Source organism: Somniosus microcephalus, chromosome 2, assembly GCF_052327205.1.
Source record: "Somniosus microcephalus isolate GS21.2 chromosome 2, FLI_Smic_1.0, whole genome shotgun sequence".
Lineage (NCBI taxonomy): Eukaryota > Metazoa > Chordata > Chondrichthyes > Squaliformes > Somniosidae > Somniosus > Somniosus microcephalus.
Window position 1 is genome coordinate 261,765,389 of NC_140988.1, and position 23,458 is coordinate 261,788,846.

Genomic DNA, 23,458 nt, shown 5'->3' on the forward strand with positions numbered 1-23,458 from the left:
ATTGGTCTGTAAAATGGGTGAGGGGAAAGAAAGGGCATTTTACAGATTGGGAAAACAAAATAAAAAAATCACTTTCTATGCAACATTCCTTCCTTAGAAAGGTTGTAAAGCTGAGCAGGCATTCCTGCATTTAGAACTAATATTGCAATGTCTGGTTAAGAGACACTTATTACAGGGCAACATGATCGCTCAAGAGGTTAATTATAGTATAACCTCTATAACCATCTTATTGTCATTCACAAGGAGGACATTATAGCAAAGAGTGTTAGAAAGAATTTATATACACTGTAGGTTCTGCATTGAAAAGTCTTCTATGAACATATCAGAACATCAGAAGAAGCTAGTTTACTGTGTGTGAATCCATAATGCAGCTCTGAGTATTCAGAAACCATAACTCCAGTTGCTGGAGCCAAATCTTTCTCATGCCTTCCCCACCCCCATATGAATGGGACAGTCTCAACCCTCCTGTCTGAAATCAGCTTCATCAACTCGTTTAAAAAAAACTCAACACAATGTATGTCTCCTTCTCTCCCCTCCCCCCATATACAGTGTATTTCTTTGGCACTTTAAAACATTTTAGGTCAGCAAGTATCCAACTTTTGTGCTGCTGTACAGCTTTCAGGTAAAGCTATAGAATGACATTTCTAAAGTAAAATAAAAAGGAGTGCTATGGCACAAACATTAATTGAACATATTTTAGATTAAAACGTTATATCCCATCTCAGAGTATTGATCTGTAACATGCAATTCTGGATCTCAGGTTTTTTTAAAAATATATAACCAATGTGCTGGATTTCACCCGGCCATCACTTTCCACGACTGGCTGTAGAAACTGAGTATTTCAACCCCTGGCTTCAGATTACAGTAGACCCTTAACACAATTTTAAGATGGCCAGCAAAGTTTGCAAACTCAGTAACAGTGGTTATAAACAAATACAGTGGAACTTCTATTATCCACAGTATTGGACAGTACTCACCTGGAGGATAATGGAAATTGACAGATAATTGATTGTTCCCAGATTTGGGCCTTATACATATGTTAGAGCAAGATCCTAGGGATGAAAAGGAAGACAAAGTACAATGCAGATAACGTAAATTGAATAAAATTTTTCTTGGGCTGGGAGGATCATTTATGCTAGATTGAAGAGATTGGCATTTGCAGGATGTGCACAGAGAGTCATGCAAGGCTTTGGCCTGTGAAATTGCTTGTGGATTACTGAAGTGCAGATAATAGAAGTGCCACTGTGGAGCACCTTGGGATGTTTTTCTATGTTAAACCCACTCTATAGATGCAAGTTGTTGTCGTCGTCATCATATTGGAGATGGTGGGAGGCAGTCTAGCTGGCAGGAGTAGGTTTGCACACCATTCCAAATTTAATATTTAAAATCCATTGGAATTTGTTCAATTGAAATCATTCCTACCAAAAATGCTCTAAATTCACAATGTTTATTTTTGCCAACTGCCTTTTAATAAATTGGATTGTTGGGGAGAGGGTGGAAAGAAAGAGAATTAAGTGAAAATAGTTAATGATGTATAAATTTGATGAAAACATAAGGGATGTTAGTGCTGGGGAATTAAACTCTTCCCATTTCAGGCACCCAGTGTCAGCATCAAGCACTCTTAAGTCAGGTACTCCACATCCAGATGCAAAGTAACCTCCAACAAATTGCCCCAGCTGCAACCTCAAAATAGCATCCTCCATCAGTGCAGCATTTTTACCCTGGTTTCCCACACCAGCCATCCTGTGGCCCCTGAACGAGATGGCCGATTAATGGAAAATTGCATTGAGATTGCCCAAACTCATTTTACACAGGACCTTACAGCCAGCGTCAGTCTGGAGTAGATTTGAACCCAGGTCAAAGATCAGTATTTATCCCACTGCACCATCCAGTTGCTTCAAATGCATTGTTTTTCAAACCAAGTTACATGGAGATCAGCTCGAACGGGATGACTGGAAATCACTACGTATATCAGCCGTGGCTTAGTTGGTAACACTCTCGCCAGAGTCCGAAGGTTGTGGGTTCAAGTCCCAGTCCAGAGGCTTAAGCACAAAGTCTAGGCTGCACTGTTGGCGGTGTGATCTATCAGACAAGACATTAAACCAAGACCCCATCTGCCCCTTCAGGTGGAAGTAAAAGATCCCATGGTACTATTTTGAAGAGGAGGAGAGTCCTGGCTAGGGTTGCAAAATTCCAGGAATTTTTAAAAGAGGAAACTTTCCATGGGATTTAGAGGTTTTTTGCACACTGATGGGTTTTTGTCTCCGACCCTTATATTATATTTGTCATCAAAATAGACACTGTTCCATACAAATAAAAACAGGCTTTCAAAACTTTATTTAGGTTATAAATTTTGAACCCCCACAAAAAAGACCCATCTAAAATAAAATGTCAGCTTAATTAGCCTGTAATTGGTCCTTATTTTGTCCCTTTGAGTCTTCTACTCATCATTGCTCCTCCTGATTCTCTGACTCTGACGTGTCCATTTCCTCCTCTGTCACTGTCTAGCTGTGTGGTGGACACTTCTGTATCTGGCTCAATAAGTTATAGGTTCGCCCAGATAGCCACCAGTTTCTCCACTCGTTAGTCAGCCTGTTGCGCACCTTTGTATGCGTATTCCCAAAAAGTGACCAGTTTCGTTCAGAGGCCGCTGATGAAGGTGGGATTTAGAGCATTACCGATGCAATGAGTGACAGGGCCTCAGATGCACAAAGTCCCTTCCACCAGTTATGTGCACTGATATGCTTGCATGATTCCCATATCCCGTCCCCATTCCAAAGACCTTGCTTGGTAGAGAGCTTTTCCAGATTTCCCAGAACTTTGCCCACGTCCAGATTGGAGGTGGCATGAGGGTAGAAATCACACTAAGCGCTGTCGATCTGTTCTCCAGAAAGTATTGGTCTCCCAACATGCTTTGGGTCCAGCATGTATGCTGCAGCATGAATCGGCTTGACACAAAATTCTTGACATGTCTATGAATTGAACAATTGCCTTCTCCTCTGCTTTGAGCAGCAGGGATGTGGGTAGGGCAAAGCGGATTTGTTCTTTTAAAATCAGCAAAAAGCCTGAGAATATCTGACAAGACAGCGTCATCGCCTTCAATCTGAGCAATTGCAGATGCTACTGGCGAGAGTAGTTTAAGGCTGCTAACCACTCTCTCCCAAAACACATCATCCAGCAGTATTTTCTTGATGGTGGTTTCCATATCCCCAGACTGGGATATTGCCATTTCTTGCATTGACTCCTTACCTTCCAGAAGGCTGTTGTACATTATGACAATGCCACCCCATTTAGGTGTTGCTGGGCAGCTTCAGTGTGGTGTTCTTGTTCTTTGTCGTTTGCTTGGAGTTGTAGGTTGCTGCAACTACCTGTTTTCCCGACATACGTAACAACTTGCTTGGCTCTCTTGTACAGTGTTTCCATGGTTCTCAAACCCATGATGTCCTTGAGGAGCAGGTTGAGCCCATGAGCTGTGCACCCAATAGACATAATGAGGGTAGGCCTCCTCCACTCAAGCCCAAGCAGCCTTCATATTCGCAGCATTGTCAGTAACTACTGCAAAGACCTTTTGTGATCCAAGATCGTTGATGACCGCTTTCAGCTCATCAGCAATGTATGTGCCTGTGTGTCTGTTGTCCTTCATGTCTGTGCTCTTGAAGAACACAGAGTGGAGACGATGTAGTTTATGATGCCCTCCCATCATACATTTGACCACCCATCCGAGATAACTGCAACACAGTCTGCCATCTCTATCGTTTCTTTGAGCTTTCCTTGGACTCTGTCATACTCAGCCTCCAGCAAATAAGTAGTCTGGTGGGAGGACAGTATGCAGGGCGAATAACATTGAAAAATCTCTTCCAGTACACATTGACTGTGAGCATGAGGGGTGAGCCTGTCGCATATACAGCTCGAGCAAGTCACTCATCTGCATTCTTCTGGCTATGGTTATCCATTGTATCAAAGAACCTTCCAAGTGGGCCAGGAGTTGCTGATAAGGAGCCTGATGCTGAATGTGAACCATCATCTTCTTGAATGGAAGCAGAGGAACTCTGGACTGACTGCTGAGAGCTTTGAGTGAAGTTGTTGCATTTGGATAAATACTGCTGCATCTTTGTGGCATTCTTTACATATGGCTTTGTACAGTGTTTGCACATGTACACAGTCTTTCCATCTTTAATGCCTGGGGTAAAATGCTTCCACACATCCGACGGTAAACCTGGCATTGTTCTATGCAGAGAAATAAAGGGCATCCATCTTTGTGTCGAATAGCACGATTGCAACAGGGTGAGTAAATTTTTCCTGATGCTCCATGTGATGGAAGCATGATCTGTGCATGCACGATGCTACATCGCCAATAGAGAGAGCTAATCACTCATCCAACCAATTAGGACACATTTGTTCACAGTCACACACAACTTGTAATTATTAAAACAAGCCAAGAATATAAACATATATTGATTAAGAAATTCCTTAAAATTACTAACAGAGATGGAATCTTAATTATTAAGAGAGAGGACCTGTGGGGAAAAAAAAATACAAAAAAAAATGCTAGCATGTGCTTTTTTGGGCAAAATTCCCCAAATTCCCAAGCTAAACTTCCAGTGGTAACTTTCCACCCCTTCGCAACCCTAATCCTGGCCAATATTTATCCCTCAACCACCTCCTAAACAGATTATCTGGTCATTATCACATTGCTGTTTGAGACCTAGCTGTACGCAAATTGGCTGCCGAGTTTCCTACATTACAACAGTGACTACACTTCGAAAAGTACTTCATTGGCTGCAAAGTGCTTTGGGACGTCCGGAGGTCATGAAAGATGCTATATAAATGCTAGCTCTTCTATATTTAAACAAGCTAGTATAGGCCACAACTTCTATTCCCACTTCGTACAGAGTTCCTAATCTCAGCTATGGGAAGACAACATGAAAAACCAGTTATCTACTCAGTGGGGAAAAAATGAGGGTGGAAAAAAAATGAAAAGACATCAACATTCAACCCCAATGCACTGTTATGTGCCTCCTCATAGCAGCATCGGCAGCTGCCTAGCAGCAGGCTACTTGATCACAGGATTCACACAGGCCCCATGAGTCACTGGTGAGATTTGAAATACAGTGGATAATAATTGAGTATAAAAAGTCATAGTCGGCCAATAGTAAAAAAACTTATGGAAATTTAACTCAACAAAAGCAAGAATTAAAATGTTTAACTTTTTAAAAAAAACAAATTTAAACCCGGGTTTAAATTTCTGCTTGAGAAAATATCTCTGTTCCTAAGGGTATAACATTTTATTGTACAATAACAAGTATTTAATTTTATCTTTTAAGAATCTGGAGGTATATATTCTGTTCTGTGCAGAAGGTTAAAGAAAATATTTATTAAATGCTCATAGTGTACCAAAATATTTTTTCTTCAATCTTTTCACTCAGAACAATATACCCCTTGGCCTTCAAATTTACTGTTAAAAACTTGGGAGGCAGGAAAAGGGGAAGTAAAATGAAAAGTTATGGTATCAAGATCTGAAGGCCAACAAATTCAATTCATTTGATTACAGCACATTTTTCCCCAAATGCTCCAAGAAGCACCTCCAGCAGTGCACATGTAGACTTTACCAAAACACCATGCTGTTGTACAGAAATGCTTCGATACTGTTCATGTAATCTTCCTCACTGCAGAATTTTATGCAGTGTGACATGCTTATTGAGTTTCCCCCTCAGAATACAAAAATGTATTCAGTTGAAAAATTCTTAAATGCTGTAGTTCGGGACTTGAAAAAAAATTGTACTTCTTCAACGATTAAGATTGCAGAAATCACATTTATACATCCATTACTCCAATTTGTGGTTTAATTTGAAAGCAAGATCAACATTAAAAATGGAAGCTGAAGGATATCATTTAGTTTCACATGCATACATGTTGTATTTTTGTACAATGCACTTAAATTGCCCCTGCTATTGCCACCACTGGTGACAGACCTGCAATCAGCATTAATGTCATTCAAAATGCTCTCTCCAGATAACCCAAGTTTGGAATCTAGAATTGTACTGCTGGGTGTTTCTCCACTGTTTAAGTGAACATAGTCAAGGCCATTAGTTCAGAGAAAAATAAACAATTGCAGAATGAGATTCCTGAAATACTGGTAAAAATTCCATAATCCAATGCAATAACATAATTTGATTTATTCAGTAACTGTAAAATAGTAGCCCTAGACATAGCATAAAAATTCACAGGCCCACAATTATATTTTACTGAAATCCTAATGACTGCGCCCCTATATAAACAAAAGCAGTACTGGAGGGAACAATTTCAGCATGTTATTCTTTTAACCCCGACCCAGATCCAAACTGATGGGACAAAACTCTAAAATAAAAACAGAAAATGCTGGAAATACTCAGGTCAGGCAGCATCTGTGGACAGAGAAACAGAGTTAATGTTTCAGGTCGATGACCCTTCGTCAGAACTAGAAAAAGCTGGAGATGGAACAGGTTTTTAAGCAAGTGTTGGGGCAGGGAAAGGGGGGAGGGGAGGAAAGAACAAAAGGGAAGGTCTGTGATAGGATGGAAGGCTGGAGAGATTGAGAGACAAAAGGGATGATGGTGCAAGGCAAAAGGAGATGGTAATGGGACAAGTTAAGAAACCAAAGATGGCTCTAGATGAAGTGTAAATGGCGATGGCAGATGAAAGTCATCTTTCATCTGCCATGCGAGAGAAAAAAAGGGAAAAAAAGATAGGGGCAGAGGTTATGGTCTGAAATTGTTGAACTCAATGTTGAGTCCAGAAGGCTGTAAAGTGCCTAATCGAAAGATGCGGTGCTGTTCCTCAAGCTTACGTTGAGCTTCATTGGAACAGTGTAAGAGGCCGAGGACAGTGAGGTCAGAGTGGAGCGGAGAATTAAGGTGACATGCAACCAGAAGATCGGGGGTCACCCTTATAGACTGAACAGAGGTGTACCACAAAGCGGTCACCCAATCTGTGTTTGGTCCCCCCAATGTAGAGGAGACCGCATTGTGAGCAGTGAATACAGTATACTAAATTGCAAGTAGTACAAGTAAATCGCTGTTTCACCTGGAAGGAGTGTTTGAGACCCTGGACAGTGGGAAGGGAGAAGGTAAAAGGGCATGTGTTGCATCTCCTGCGCTTGCACGGGAAGGTGCCTGACGAAGGGGGAAGGGGTGTTGGGGGGTGATAGAGGAGTGGACCAGGGTGTGGCAGAGGGAGCGGTCCCTTCAGAATGTTGAAAGGGGAGGTGAAGGGAAGATGCGTTTGGTGGTGAGATCACACGGGAGGTGGCGGAAGATGATCCGTTGAATGTGGAGGCTGGTGGGGTGAAAGGCGTGGACAAGGGGGAACCCTATCGTGGTTCCAGGAGGGAGGGGGAAGGGGTGAGAGCAGAAGTGCGGGAAATAGAACGAATACGGCCGAGGGCCACGTCAACCATAGTGGAGGGGAATCCTCAGTTGAGGAAAAAGGAAGACATGTCGGAAGCACTAGTATAGAAGGTGGCATCGTCAGAGCAGATGCGGCAGAGACAGAGAAACTAGGAGAATGGAATAGAGTCCTTACAGGAAGTGGGGTGGGAGGAAGTGTAGTCCAGGTAGCTTTGGAAGTCAGTGGGCTTGTAGGGAATGTTTGTCAATAGCCTATCCCCAGAGATGGAGACAGAGAAGTCGAGGAAGGGAAGAGTTGGAGATGGACCATGTGAAGGTGAGGGAAGGGTGGAAATTGGAAGCAGTGAATGAAATTTTCTAGTTCAGGGAGAGAGCAGGAAACAGCACCGATACAGTCATCAATGTACCGGAAAAAGAGGTGAGGGAGGGGACCTGAGTAGGACTGGGACAAAGAATGTTCCACATATCCCTCGAAAAGGCAGGCATAGCTAGGATCCATGCGGGTTCCCATAGCAACGTCTTTAATTTGGAGGAAGTGAGTGGAGTCAAAGGAGACGTTGTTCAGCCAGGCGGAGGAGGGTGGTGGTGGTGGATGGGGACTGGTTGGGCCTCTGTTCAAGGAAGAAGCCCCTCAGGTCATCCTGGTGGGGGATGGAGGTGTAGAGGGATTGGACGTCCAGTGAAAAGGAGATGGTTGGGAACTGGAAACTTAAAGTGGCGTAGGGCGTCGCGGATGTAGGTGGGGAGAAAAAAGAGTTGAGATAGGAAGAGATAAGTTCCGTGGGACAAGAACAGGCTGAAACGATGGGTCTACCAGGGCAGTCCTGTTTGTGGATCTTGAGAAGGAGGTAGAAGCGGGCTGTGCAGGGTTGGGGAACTATGAGGTTGGCAGCCGTGGAGGGAAGATCTCCAGAGGAGATGAGGTCAGTGACAGTCTTGGAAACAGCGGCTTGATGTTCAGTAGTGGGGTCATGGTCCAGGCAGAGGTAGGAGGTGGTGTCGGAGAGTTGGCTTTCAGCCTCCAATAGGTAGAGGTCGGTTCGCCAAACAACAACAGCACCACCCTTGTCAGCAGGTTTAATGTAAGAAGTCACACAACACCAGGTTATAGTCCAACAGCTTTATTTGAAATCACAAGCTTTCGGAGCGCTGCTCCTTCTTCAGGTGAAGTGGAGAAATGCATAAAGACACAGCTTATATAGTCAGAGCAGATGCAGCAGAGAGAGAGAAACTAGGAGAATGGAATAGAGTCCTTACAGGAAGTGGGGTGGGAGGTCGAGACACACGACAACGCAAAATCGTCGAGCAGAAACTGATAGCCAAGTTCCGCACCCATGAGGACGGCCTCAACAGAGATCTTGGGTTCATGTCACGCTACATGTAACCCCACCTGACGCAGGGTCATCCAGACTCGAGTCGACATTGGCTTGTTCTCTACACAGATGCGGCCGGACCTGCTGTGATTTCCAGCCAAAAAAAATGTTTTTTGTCTTTTTTTTGTTTTTCCATACAGACCCCAGCATCTGCAATATTTGACCCCTTGTGACCCCACCTCATTGTTCTTTGATGTAATGTTTCCCTGACTGACCTGTTTGGACACCATTCACACCTTTGACTGCTGTGATTATCTCTCTGCCGAGGTGTGATAAATGGCAGTTGGAAAGGTTACCTGTAAACATCCGACATGATTCTCTGACTATATAAGCTGTGTCTTTATGCATTTCTCCACTTCACCTGAAGAAGGAGCAGTGCTCCGAAAGCTTGTGATTTCAAATAAAGCTGTTGGACTATAACCTGGTGTTGTGTGACTTCTTACATTTGTCCACCCCAGTCCAACTCCGGCATCTCCACACCAGCAGGTTTAATGACAATGTTGGGGTTGGATCTGAGAGAATGAAGTGCTGCAAGTTCAGAAGGAGGTAGGTTGGAGTGAATGAAGGGAGCAGAGAAACTGAGATGGCCGATGTCACGCTGGTAGTTTGCAATGAAAAGATCTAGAGAGGGTAAGAGGCCGGAGGGTGGGGTCCAGGTAAAACAAGAATTCTGAAAACGGGAGAAAGGGTCAGCTGTGCAGGGGAGGGTGGAGAAAGACTCCTGGCCAAAGAAGTGGGCACGGAGACGAAGGCATAGACAAAACTCGATGATGGCTGCATTTATCTTATGAAACATGAATTTCACAAGTTTCATCCCTGTTCCTAGTGTATACCGCTCCACAGTACAAAATGTATTAAATATAAGCCAACAATCTTCTCGGAGGGTCCAAAAGAATGGCTAATTCACACAGTATTCTAAAGGGGTGGTCTTCTGATGCTGGATCAAGGCAAATTTTGGTGATGGAATAGAGGGCTTTACTCTGCAATTGCCACAGATACCTGACCTGGGCGTAAGTGATGCCAATACAAGCACCAAAGGTAAAAGAACAATTTATGGCATCATGGTTTGATCCCTGATGAACAGAAAAATCAGAGATAATCAAATCGAACACCACCACATTGCATCAACAAGGCCTTCCACCTTTTGCACAACAGAATAAAATACACAAGTGAATATTTTGAATTGCAAAATTATTTTCCAAAATAAAACAAAACTAATAAAGCCTATTGTTTCTGCCATTTTTCATCATCACTAAAAGAAAGGAAGAACTTGCATTTAGTGTCTTTCACCACCTCAGGACGTACCAAAACATTTCACAGCCACTGAAATACTTAAAGTATAATCACTGCTGTAATGTAAGGAAATGCAGCAGCCAATTTGTGCACAGCAAGGTCCCACAAACAGCATTAATATAAAATGACCACAATCTGTTTTAGTGATGTTGATTGAAGGATAAATATTGGCCAGGACATCAGAGAGAACTCCCCTGCTCTTTTTTGAATAGTGCCATGCGATCCTTCACATCCACTTGAGGGGGCAGACGGGACCTCGGTTTTACGTCACATCCAAAATACATCACCTCCGACAGTGTAACACTCGTTCAGTACTTCACTGAAATGTCAGCCTGGATTATTGTGATCAAGTCTCTGGAGTGGGACTTGAACCCATGACCTTCTGACTCAGAGGTGAGAGACTGACACCTAGTTCAATAAGTTCACCAGCAAAATTTAACAAAAGCTCTCCAATTTAATTTCTTGCTTTCTTTGAGTAATAGCATTGGACAGACTGTTCATTTTATCAATTTTATTGCTTGCTGTTAGGGGAGGGGGGCAGGGACATAGACCCCATATGCCTTGAATCAACAGAAGACACCCACATCTGACCTTGATCCCTCTAATATGATTGGTGCAGTATTACAAGTGATTGACTGTCAATCACATCTGACACTGAACCTGACCTTGGTTGACCTCAGACTGCAGAGGGGGAAGCTTGAAGAGATAGAAATTGATTTTCTGGGAGAGCACCATACTAAAGCATATTAAAAAATGATAAAAGATGGTCTTTGTAGTCACAGACCTTTGAAGCAAAGGGGAAAAGCAAGCCTTTTTTGCTGAAATAATTTGTCAATTTCAAAATTCATATTAAGCAATGCTTTTAGCAACTACTCTATCCAAAGACCGATACAAATATTTGTACCAATCTCTTGCCCTTATATTGTAATAATATATTTGACTCAAAACACTACCATACCAAGATTGACTACAACGTCTTTTATTACCAAATCTTCAGTCTACATTCATATACTCAAAGTGTTAATAGATAATTAAACTGATGCAATAAAGGCCCATTTGTGCACAAGAACCAAGTTGGCCACATATATTGAACTTGTACATGAACAGTTAAGAGTGGGATAACTTCAGATCTATCTTATTGATGACTCACAGGAGTCTGCCACAAACTGAGAACGGTGTATCACAGCACAAGATTCAGTGTTATTCAACAGAAATTTTACACATCATTAAAGTTTAGAAAATACATCAACAAACAGAAGTGGGAAGAATACAGTAAATGCAGAGATGGTAGTTAACGTACCACAAGCGTCATCTGTAGTCTTTAATTCTCTGGGGATATAACATTATATCTTCACCATATCCAGACAGTTCAATTTTCAGTTGGGAAAGGGGGTCAAACTATTGTGAAATATCTGAATTTTCTCCCATTAAATATTGCAGAATTCTGCTTCCTCCAATATGCCTAACAAAAATACACTACCAAAATCCTCTGATTCTCAAGTTAAATTATGCAACAAATATGCCACTAACAAATGGGGGTTAAGAATTTGCCTATTTTCTTAGATACAGTGACAAGAATTACACATTTCAATATTGCCTGAACATGGCCACTGCTTATTGGCTGGACACAGTATCTTAATTGGTGACACACATTTCAAATGATTTAATTGCAAAAGTTTGTATGCTAATGTACATCAGTATAGTCAGTTCACGAGCATGGCACAAAATTAATCGATGATCAAATTGATCTTCTTAAAAAAGCTACTTTTACAGGTTAAAAATTACATAGAAATAAGGGTCACACTGCATTCCATGCTTTTTCCATTAACAAATACTTCAGGAAAAAAATTAGTTGCATGGCAAGGCCTGCTCTAATCTGAGCGAATTTTCATAAACCCCTGCAAATGCTCGCAAACCTGCAAGCAAGCGAGTCTACCATTATTATATATTCAACTAAACATAGCACTGGACTTCCAAACCCTTCAGATTCAGTTCCACTAAAACTGAAATCCTCATCACTCATTCCCTCTCAATTACAGAGGTGTTGCCATTGTTTGACAACATTTATTTTCTAAAGGATATTTGTTTTACCAGGGTTGTGACCAGTGCAATATCCTTATGTCTATTTTTCAATCTCAAGACAAAGCATTTTATTTACTTAGCTGCCATTTCTGCCAAAGAAAAATGGTGAATGGCTCTTGTTCTGGCTTGGCAAGATTAGATAAAATTCCTCACTAGGAACACAGTCAGAGACTCACTACTTTCTATGAATAATTGAAGTCTACATAATCTCAAGGCCCCATTTACACTAGGCCTATAAATTCAGATTTTAACCAAGTATACAGCTGTTTTCATTTAAAATGCATTGTGTACACATTGGGCAGGATTTTCATTGGGCTGTGGAGTCGGGATTGGAGGCGTGTGGGGGTTTTAAATCCCGAAATCAGGGGTCCCAACCCCATCCCGCCTCCATGCCAGTTTCAAAGGAGGCGGGTACCCGCCCCGCACTGGGACCCGCCTCCCCGAGGCGGGAAGGGGATTAGTGCCAATTAACTGCCTGTTAAAATGTGGGATTCCCGACGGCTCCAAAACACACCAAGTTAGCTTGGAGGGGGCGAGATGTCCGGTGTTCAGGTGAGTGATGGGTGCATGAGTGCAGAGGTAAGTGTGTTTGGTCTGTGTAAAGCGTTTAAAGAAGTTCTACTAACCTTTACAGCCTTCCTTCCTTCAGGTCTCAGGAGTCCCTCATCTCACCGGCACAGAAAGCAGAATGGCCACCAGCTGTCAAAATCTGCAGCCTCTGCTTTCTGTTCTGGGGAGATCTCGATCATCCTGAGAGGAAGGAATTAACCTAGAGTATAGATGACAGCTTCAAACAGCTGTCGAACACTGATATTTCATCTGTCAAAAGGTCTTGACAGATGACATTTCAATCTGTGACGTCACCTGTTGCTGGGTGGCCCTTAATTGGCCTGCTGAGCTCGCTGGGCGGGCTCAACAAGGTCAATCAAGTCTAAATCGTGTGGGTTGGCTAGAACTCTATGGAGGCGGGACTACAACCCCAAAAGTTGTAGTCGCGCCTCCTCAATGAAAATCCAGCCCCTTGAGTCTTGGCAAGAGGACCTTAAGGTGGGATCGTATTTTGGATAGGAGAACAGTGTACATCTTAATTGAGCTCTTCTTGAAAGGGATCCTTAATTTTATTTATACCTAGAATGAATAAAAAAGGTGGAACTCTCACAAATGGACTTTAATATTGTTCACTACACAACATCTGTTTCAACCAATCACTAGAGAAAATAGATTACAAAGTGCAAGCATCAAACAGGTCATTTGATATTAGTGGTTTGGGGAGAGACAACAATAAACCATACTTGTCATCCAGTCCTACTTGTGGAAGAATTACATTTAAAGAGCTATTTTTCTGATATTATCTTAAATATGTTATTACACTAATTAAAGATGAGCCAGTATTAAAAGCTAGTACATCATTCTACAGTACAAACTCATTCAGATACATTGAAGTGACAGCCTCTGTAAACACTAGAGATCAAATTCAGTTCTGATCAAAAGCCTCCCAGCATAAATGGAGTATTTGATACCGAGAGCCTGTTATGCACATGCTAATTGGAAAAAAAGATATTTTACTTAGCCTGTAACAGGTTTATCAACTTAATTGATAAATTAAAAACTAAGATTGGCTGTTGAAAATAAGTTGAATCCAGCAGTATGCATGTTCAGTGCTAAACATGAAACATGGTAGTTTAACATTCTTGATGCAGCTGAAAATACACTTGAATGCACAGTAGAAAATCATATGTAGCAAACTAAGGTTTAAAGCAAATAATTTACCAAGTCACCATGTGCATGACTTATGGCAACCCAGTAAACACTACACAAACCTGACTTTCATGTTAGAAATGATCAGCATGCAATGGTGACAATTTGAAAAGGCAGGGTCTAGCTGAAGTGGACATGGGGTAAAAATGTCAAAAGGTTTTAAATTGTATTAGGGGGCAAGTACAAGAGTCTTCAATGCTTACTAGGAATATGTTTTGAACAACTTTGAGTAATAGCTGGTAGATGAGCCAAACACTTATGTAGTATGTTAAACTCTGGCTTCAACACAAGTCTGCATTAAGGAGTGCTGCTTATTTGAATGTTTATACAATGAAACTAGAGTTATAACAATTAATGACTCAAAAGTACAGACAACTACCAACTGTCCAGCAGCTCATTGAGCTTTTAGTTTGCTGTGAAAGTAGTACAGCCATAAATAAAGTTAGCCCTGAGCTTCTGGTTACAAAAGGCGGTGCGATAATGAACAAAACCTGGCATGTACTGCCTATTCATTCAAATAGACAAAACGAACGAATAGCAAAAGCTGTATTTAAACACTTTTTCAGTAGACCATAATCTCATCTATTACAGTGAGTGATAGACCCATGAAAAAACGTTTCTCAAAGTTATAAATGCTGTACATCATTGTCAGGTACAGATGCCAGCTACAAGGACAGAGATGGATGCTCACGAGAGTCCTTTCAATAGTCACCACAAGGCTATGATAATAAAGTATTAGAAGTTAAAAAATCCATTTGTAATAATTAGATTTTTCCTATCATTGTACCGATGATTGCTAGCATAGGTTTATTTTTAAAGTAAGAAATGCCTGAGGAGTGGTTTTTATCACTTGATGACCTTGTCAATAATTATGCATTTTACAAGCATTGCACAAACTACCATGTTGTTACAGGTTTACAGCAAAACTGCAGTCTGACCCGTCACAGCCAAAATTAGCTTCAGTGATATTACTGTTTCCCATGAAGTGACTGTAGTTACATGGTATTATCCCGTGAACAAATGTGAAAGCCACACATCCAGATATTTCTCTTCATTAATCCACTTGAGAATTCTGGATAAGAGGTTTTCCCTTCACATTTCCCCAAAATAAGTTTGCCATAGAAGTCTGATCTAATCAGTGGGTTTCTAGTGCATTGGGTCATGGCAAACTTTTTTGACAACTGGAGAAACCTGAATTTTCCTTTTTGGTTCATTCCCTTGCTTCCGATTAAAGCTCTGGCTTTCCTTTAAATACCATTCCCCACCCCACCCCCCAAGCAAAGTACACATTTAAATGTCTTCCCATCTCCGATAATCTTCATAATCATAATTTATTTAGCAATGAGAAGCTGATCCAATCTGAGATGGGATGATATTTAGTGTGTGTGTGTGTGTGTGTGTGTGTGTGTGTGTGTGTGTGTGTGGGGGGGGGGGGGGAAAGAGAGTGTGAGAAGGGACATTAAAAAGGGAAGCCAGAGCTTTAATGCTCCAGTGTGGATAAGGGAGACCTGTTAAGAGGCCGGGAAGGAGGAGTGAGAAGACAGCAGAATGCCAACATTGTCTGGCTGAGCTATGCAATCAGTGTAAAAAAAACTGAAGCTACTTGTATAATCACTAACAAGCTCTCACTCAAAACTAAGTCCATCTTTAAAAATCTACTCAGCTAGGGCCAAACATTCCCTACAGCAGAGCCACTGAAATCAAAAGCTGCCCAGATCCTGCAGGGGTTCCTCCTCTCAAAAAAAATAAAAAAAAAAAAATTCTTTAAAACCCTTGACATCGTTCTTGTTGAAAGCTACTAAAGCTCGTCTGTGTCTCCTGGAAGATTGCATCTTTTATTTATCGCCCCTTGGCTTATTTTCACAGTGAATTCCTGGCTAAATGCAATCAGCCAAGAACCCTCCCTGTACGCACTCCTGTCATTCTTGATCGGTTGCATGCGGAGAATCAAGCGCAAAAAAAGCTCATCAAAGCCAACAGAACCGGCCACCACTTCATTTTTATTTATTTTGAAAAAAACATGAACAAAACTGACCCATTTAGAAAGGGAACACGAAAGATCAAAGAGTCGTCGATGTGAAAGCTAGTATTTTAAAAAGATGAAAAAAAGCCAAACACACCGGGCGAAAACCCCTTTAGGCGGAAGGGCACTGCGCCCAATGAGCCACTGGAAAATAAATGATCATGCAGAAAATCACGTTTGCAGATTGCTTTAAAATTCAAATTAACCGCAGACTAAAGTGGTATAAAAAAAAGACTAGCCATTGAAACCCAGTAAGGGGGGGGGGAGAAATATATCTGTTTAGGGGAGGAAACTCAAATCTGTGGAGACGTTTGGTCACCCGATCTCCTTTTCCCTTGGATGGATTCCCCTCTCAATTCTTCGTGGTATGAAAGGATCGCTCCAGCCAGTCTGTCACTGCCGTCCACATACTTCTATCCCCAATGTCTTAAACATTGAAGAAAGCTCTATTGTCGGACAGTGGAGTGTGACAGAAACAGAAGAGAAATAAACATGAAAATGGGAACAAAGTAACGAGGCGGTGGGAAGGGGATGCCTGACGGCTATTTGATATGCGCAATTGGCAAATATAACCAGGGTCACTTCCAACAAAAGCAACTCCCCCAGCCCTTAGCAAGTATTTCAGGAAAAAATGAAAATTAAAAAACTATATATTCCTCTTTCGTCGTCACCATTATCAACCCTTTTAACTGGAACTAGTAAATCCAGATCGTGGCAAAAATCTGCAAGGTTACCGAGACCGCCGTCTTAATTTTGAGGGGAGGAATTGGGAGTTCAAACCCCTTCCTTTTCGCCATAAAACACCCCACACGCCACTAACAGGACACATGCACCCGTACATTTCAAAACAATATATATTACAAAATAGAAAACAGTACTGCAAAACAGGACGCCATCTTTTTTGTAACAGATCTAGGGGAAAGAAATTCTTTGTGGCACTGAGCATTTGAAACAATCTACACCAACTCGTGCGGTGTATTAAAGGGGCGCGATGCTTTGAAATGACAGGGTTAAAATCCAACGCTGTCCCGAGCGATCAAACGGAATGCTGTCCCTTTAAAATAAAGGGTGTATTGTGTACACTTCTTCACCTGGCTTGCTCTTTAAATTCCTGACGTGGGCACATAAAATGCATTCTCCTCTTCGCTTAAGGTCTGATTAAAAAGAGCAAAGAAGTGGTTTGGGGGGGGGGGGAAATACTTACCGACTTGAAGGACATTGTCCACACAGCCGCTTTCGAGGAGTGCGATGCCCCGTTTAAAAGGCAATCTGCTCTCGTCGTCCCCTCCGTCTTCGGCCGAATAATTGAATGAGGAATACATGCAAATTTCCCGTTCATTCCTGGGAAAGGACCAGTAGACGATTCGCCTCTGAACGGGCTCCGGGATGCGGGTGAAACGCTCTTCCACTTGCTGGAAAGGCCACTTCTCCGCTACTTTCCTGGCACTAATGTCCAGCAGCGACTCCGGGTTGTAGGTTTTGCCGGCCGGGGCCGCCCTCTGGGGCGCTTTGGAAGGATTAAAGCCGGGCCTGCAGCAGAGCCGTTTTGCGGGTGGCTGACCGCGGTCCGCCATACTGCCTCGCTTCGCTACTGTTACATTGAAACGGAAGTTATGTACATTATAAGAGAAGCCTTTATCTGTTTACAATGAGGGCGCGCCTCGGTGCGGCAAAAAAGGTCACGCGCTCCTAATATGGAAATACCGGGGGGTCGGGCCTGAGCAGCGGCGAACTCCTCTTGGCTCTCTGCAAAAGGGCCACTTGCCCATAACAGGAAAGAGCCGGGGCGGTCCCGAGTGCCGGCGAACGCCTCCCCGCTCCTCACTCTCCGCCAATGGGCCTTCTGCCCATAACAGAGCTGGAAGGGGCCGGCCCGGAACATCGGCATTCTCAGTCTAACTACCATGGTGACACGCCCCTCTCGGGGAGTGGGGGGGGTGTGATCATCACTGGAGCAGCTCCGAACCTCGGTGGAAGAGGCTTTGTGACGCCATAAAAGGACCGCCTGACCTAACTGGGAGAAAGAATGCGGGGGCGTTCCCGTTGTCAGTTCGGCCGGTTCCTTTGTGATGCCATATAAAGGCGGGCGCTCCTTTTATGGAAGGAGTTGGAATGCGGGCCGTTCTCCGCCCCGGCCGCCTGGCCTTTGTGCTGCCTTATAGGGAGCCGCTGGTTGACGTCGCACGGCTCTTCAAAACAAAGGGCGCACGGTTGGAGAGACCAGAGAGTCTGCTGCAAACACAGCAGCTCGCTTCCTGTTTGTTTGAAGTCTGGTGCTTTAAAGGGAAATTTGTCTTGCAAAATAACACACCAGCAGCCTTGGAGACAGAGGGCGGTTTTATTCCTGCTTGGGATTGTTTCCACTTGGACCTCGGGAGTGTTTTTTTTTAGTTAATTGCACCGGACGCATCGACTCTTGCAAATTTACAGCTTTTATATTCCAGTAACCAGTTCTCCCTCAACATGGCCTCTCGGAGACTTCCTCTTAAAATCTAATCGAAGCTTTTGTGCCAACTGATGAATCTAATTATTGCAGTTACAAACTTTCAACGGTCTAAATCGGTATTTATGTACGGCACACCTTGGCACGTTTCACAACCGGATAACGCTTATCAAAATTACATTTACTGGCAATTACCTACTTCTGTCCAAATCCAATTTCCGTTCGTTCTGATAGGATGTTGGGGATTGCGTCTCTGAAGTGTCACTGCCAGACTTTTTTTTGTCCTAGTTTATGGTTGGAATAGACTACAGGGAAAATGACCGAGCTTAATTCTCTTTTACAATAGATGTTATTCTTATCCGATCCACATGTGTCCCTCCGAGATACAAAACGCCTACAAAAAGTGTCCAGAAATGATGCTCTTTCCATGACGAATGCAACCTTGCGCAATTTAGGCCCAGACTTCTACTGTACTAGTCATCAGATTTCCCACAGCACTCAGTTTTTCCCATTTTCAAACTGTACACAATATTGCAACAAACCTGGCAGCAGTGAAAATTCTTGGCAGCTCTCTGCACAAGCTTTGAAGTTAGCGAGTTTCCATACTGTCCAAAGGTTTAAACTAAATTACCATGGCATATGCAGGAGGAAGAGGGACGGGCAAGTTTGGCTAGTAATTGACTGCACAGATGCCGTACTCTACTTGTCAATAATTCCACAGGAAAAATACATTTTTACATAAAACCCTGGGGGAGGGGTGATGGCTTCCCATGGGATAAAATGACATTAAATCCTAAAATGAGAATATTGATGCAACAACAACCATTTGCATTTAAATAATGCCTTTAACGTAATAAATCATCCCAAGGCGCTTCAAAGGAGCGTTCTCAAACAAAATTTGACACCAAGCCACGTAAGGAAATACTAGGACAGATGACCAAAAGCTCGGTCAAAGAGGTAGATTTTAAGGAGCGTCTTAAAGGAGGAGAGCATAACTTCAGGATATTTATTATCCACCATCCAACATTTATATTGAGAAAATAAACTTGAGATTCCTTCACATACTATAGAATTATGAGCTGCAAAGAAATGTGAGACTCTAGGAACTGGGGTTCCTAGCCGAAGAATTGAGATCGACTCAGAAAATCAAAAACAATAAAATTTAATGAACAAACGAAGCTGTACAGGAAACTGTAAGATACAATGCAAATAGGTCTGGTCTGCTTGAAAGCCTCTCTGGAAAATGCTAGAAGGTTCCGAGCTCTGACGTCATGATGTCATCACGTTCTTCCCGCCGTTGAGAGATCACTTGATGGACGGCATGACGTCATCACGCGGAGTACAGGAAAGAAGCCCTAGTACAGTTAAAAGATACATTAAAGGTGCAGCCCCCAGCTGTACTACATGGCTGTAAAAGGAATTATATACAATTGTCTGTAATCCTCTGGTGGTTCTGCCACATGCGCCCCCCCCCCCAGAATTGGTTTTAACAGAGAAGGTAAGGCGAGAAGGGGGCCTGCCGAGTCTGTCCGACCGACTGCGATACCCCGGCAGCTGGAACGGAGCGCTAGAAGACGAACTGGCCGTTGGCTGTGGTTGGGATGACGCCGCAGGTGGAGGAGAAGAAGAGGCCGGCTGTGGTTGACCCGGTGAGGCGGGCACTGGCGACTCGGCGGATGGCTGTGGCTGTACTGGACCGGCAGTCAACGGTGGATGACCACGATGAGGCGGCTGAGCGGTGACGACTGGTTCGCTCAGATCCAGATGCGCCGGTTTCAACCGGTCGATGGAGATGTGGCCAGGCTTACTGCCGACGTCGACTGTGATGGACTTGTCACCTGAGGAGATGACGAGGAACGGACCTGTGTAAGGCGGTTTGAGCGGGTTTTTGCGAGCATCCTGCCGAATGAACACGTATTCTGCGCTCTTAAGATCCACTGGGACATGGGAGCGCTGCAGGTCATGATGTGACGTAGGCACTGGGATGAAATTCCTAGCCGCTTCCTGGTGGCTGACGAGCTGCTGAGCTGGGGACCAGGGTTCCGTGTGAGGAGGAAGAAAATCGCCAGGCACTCTGAGTGGTTGGCCGTAAACCAGCTCTGCTGAAGAAGAATGCAGGTCGTTCTTAGCCGCCGTGCGAAGACCTAGCAGCACCCAAGGGAGCCTGTCCACCCAACTAGGCCCACGGAGACTAGCACGCAGTGTGGCTTTAAGGGATCTGTGGAATCTTTCACACAGACCGTTCGCCTGTGGATGGTAGGTGGTGGTACGATGAAGCTTGGTGCCCAAACCTTGAGCTACAGCGTTCCAAAGCTCAGAGGTAAATTGAGGCCCCCGGTCGGAGGCGATGTCAGCCGGTACCCCGAACCGAGCTACCCACGATGAGATGAAGGCTCTGGAGATGTCTGCCGCTGTGGTGGCAACCAAGGGAATTGCCTCTGGCCACCTGGTGGTGCGGTCTATCACGGTGAGGAGGTGAGTGTACCTGTGAGAGGGAGAGGACCAACCAGGTCCACGTGCACATGGTCGAATCGACGCTCCGGAACCGGAAAAGTGGCGACTGGGGCCTTAACATGGCGTTGTATCTTGGACTTCTGGCAACTCACGCAGGTATTGGTCCAGTCACGGACGTCGAGATGCATGCCCTTCCAGACGAATTTCTTTGCCATGAGTCATTGTGACGCTCTCATGTCAGGGTGTGACAACCCGTGGATAGTGTCGAAAATTCTCCTGCGCCATTCAACTGGAACGATTGGACGTGGGACGCCCATCAAGATGTCACACAGGAGTGAGGTCCCTGCGGCCTGGAAACTGACATCAGCCACTTGTAAGCTGGAAGGTGCGGTCCAGTATGCCTGCACTTCAGGGTCTGCCCTCTGTTCTTTTGCCAAACCAACATAGTCGACTCCCAGGTGTACTGCATGGAGCTGGGCACGGGAGAGACAATCCGCCACCAGGTTGTCTTTGCCTGAGACATGTTGTATGTCGGTTGTAAATTCAGATATGTACGTAAGATGATGTTGCCTAGCCGACCATGGTTCCGCTGTCTTGGCCATCGCAAAAGTAAGTGGCTTGTGGTCTACAAAAGCCGTGAATGGGCGTCCTTCCAGTAGGAAGCGAAAATGGTGGATGGCCAGAAACAATGCTAACAACTCCCTATCAAAAGTACTATACTTGCGTTCGTTCTTCCGTAATTGGTGGCTGAAGAAAGCCAGTGGTTGCCATGTGCCGTCGACCCACTGCTCCTGTACTGCCCCGATGGCATAATCAGATGCGTCGGTGATAAGGGCAATGGTTGCGCCCGGAAGGGGATGTGCCAACATGGTCGCAGCAGCCAAAGCGTTCTTAGTGTCAAGGAAAGCCTGGTTCATCTGGGGTGTCCAATCGATCGGGTCTTTGCCCGATTTACCTCTGAGGGCCTCGTACAAAGGTTGCATCAACAATGCCTCCTTGGGGACGAACCGATGATAAAAATTGACCATTCCCAGAAATTCCTGGAGGGCCCTGATGGTCTGAGGAAGAGGGAATGAGGTGACTGCTTCCACCTTCGTGGCCAGCGGGACAGCGCCTTCTGAGGTGATTCTGTGTCCTAGAAAATCAATGCTGTGCAACCCAAACTGGCACCTGGCCGGGTTGATAATAAGGCCATGTTGGCTGAGATGAGAAAAAAGGGTACGCAAGTGCGTAATGTGTTCTTTCGTGCTGTTACTGGCAATAAGGATGTCGTCTAGGTAGACGAAGATGAACGGCAGATCGCGCAACACGGAATCCATGAAACGTTGGAAGGCTTGTGCTGCATTCTTCAGCCCAAACGGCATACGAAGGAACTCAAAGAGCCCGAAAGGTGTGATGACGGCAGTTTTGGGGACGTCCTGAGGATGCACGGGCACTTGATGATAGCCTCGGACGAGTTCTACTTTGGAAAAGATGGAATTCCCTGCCAGATGGGCCGAAAAATCCTGAATGTGAGGAATTGGGTACCGATCCGGTGTGGTAGCCTCATTCAGGCATCTGTAGTCGCCGCATGGTCGCCATCCACCGCCCGGCTTAGGAACAATGTGTAATGGCGAGGACCAAGGACTATTCGAACGTCGAATAATACCCAGGCGTTCCATTGTATGGAATTCCGCCTTGGCGGCCGCGAGTTTACCAGGTTCCAGCCTTCGAGCTCTCGCATAAACGGGGGATCCTGTCGTGGTAATGTGGTGCACCACACCGTGCCTCGCGACTGAAGAAGAAAATGTGGGCCTGGTGAGCTCAGGGAACTCACTGAGAAGACAAGAGAACTCATTTGGAGATGGGACTGCACAGGCAACTGACCAAGACATCGTGGTGCTTCGGTGGCAGGGGACCGAGTGAAAAGTGGAGGCACTGATTAGCCGGCAGTGTCGGACGTCAACGAGAAACCCGTTTGCGCAGAAGAAATCTGCCCCCAGGATGGCCTGGGAGACTTTCGCCGTGAGGAACTCCCAAACAAAATGTTGGCCGCCAAAACTCAACTGGACCCTACGCTTTCCGAACGTGCGAATGACCGCACCATTGGCTGCCTCGAGGGGGGGACCTTGACCGCCGGATTGAAGATCTAGCTTCGACGCTGGTAGGATACTGCACTGGGAGCCAGTACCACAGAGAAAACGTCGCCCTGACAGGGAGTCTGTAATGTATAGGAGTTTCCCTGCGGACCCGACGGCCATCGCAACTCCGGCACATCCCTTAGGCCTTATTGATCTTCTCAGAAACCGCTGGTTTGAGGTAGGTTTTTTTTTTGGTGAGAAACTGCAGGGCGGACGGCAATTTCTGGCCTTCGCGCCAAAACGAGCGTGGTATGCACACCAGCCTGCAGGAGGAGGAGTCGGATTCGCTCTTGTGGGGGATGGGCGCCTCGTGGCTGCACAACATGGCTGTGTGCAGGAGCATATTTTATCCGCCTCTGCGGTGAGTTCAGCATAGTTTTGGCGCCTCGTGGCTGCACAAGATTGTTGTGAGACGGTGAATATTTTATCCGCTTCCACAGCGAGTTCAGCACAATCCGTGATCACGGAATTGGCCAAGGCCGTCTGTACTGGCTCTGGTAGTTGACAGAGAAACAGCTCGCGGAACA

General features: G+C 44.5%; 1 protein-coding gene across 2 annotated transcripts in view; it reads right to left on the bottom strand.

The window, feature by feature from the left end:
- The window catches only part of LOC147123355 (zinc finger SWIM domain-containing protein 6), a 251,037-nt gene extending 233,240 nt beyond the window's left edge, over window positions 1–17,797 (bottom strand). The window contains exon 1 of one of the 2 annotated variants that reach the window (XM_085971432.1): window positions 17,119–17,797. In XM_085971432.1, coding sequence (XP_085827558.1) covers window positions 17,119–17,488 — 370 coding nt within the window. In that variant the 5' untranslated portion in view covers window positions 17,489–17,797. The remainder of the gene's footprint in view (window positions 1–17,118) is intronic. The other variant, XM_085971439.1, reaches the window with a different exon arrangement.
- Between the last annotated feature and the right edge of the window lie 5,661 nt (window positions 17,798–23,458).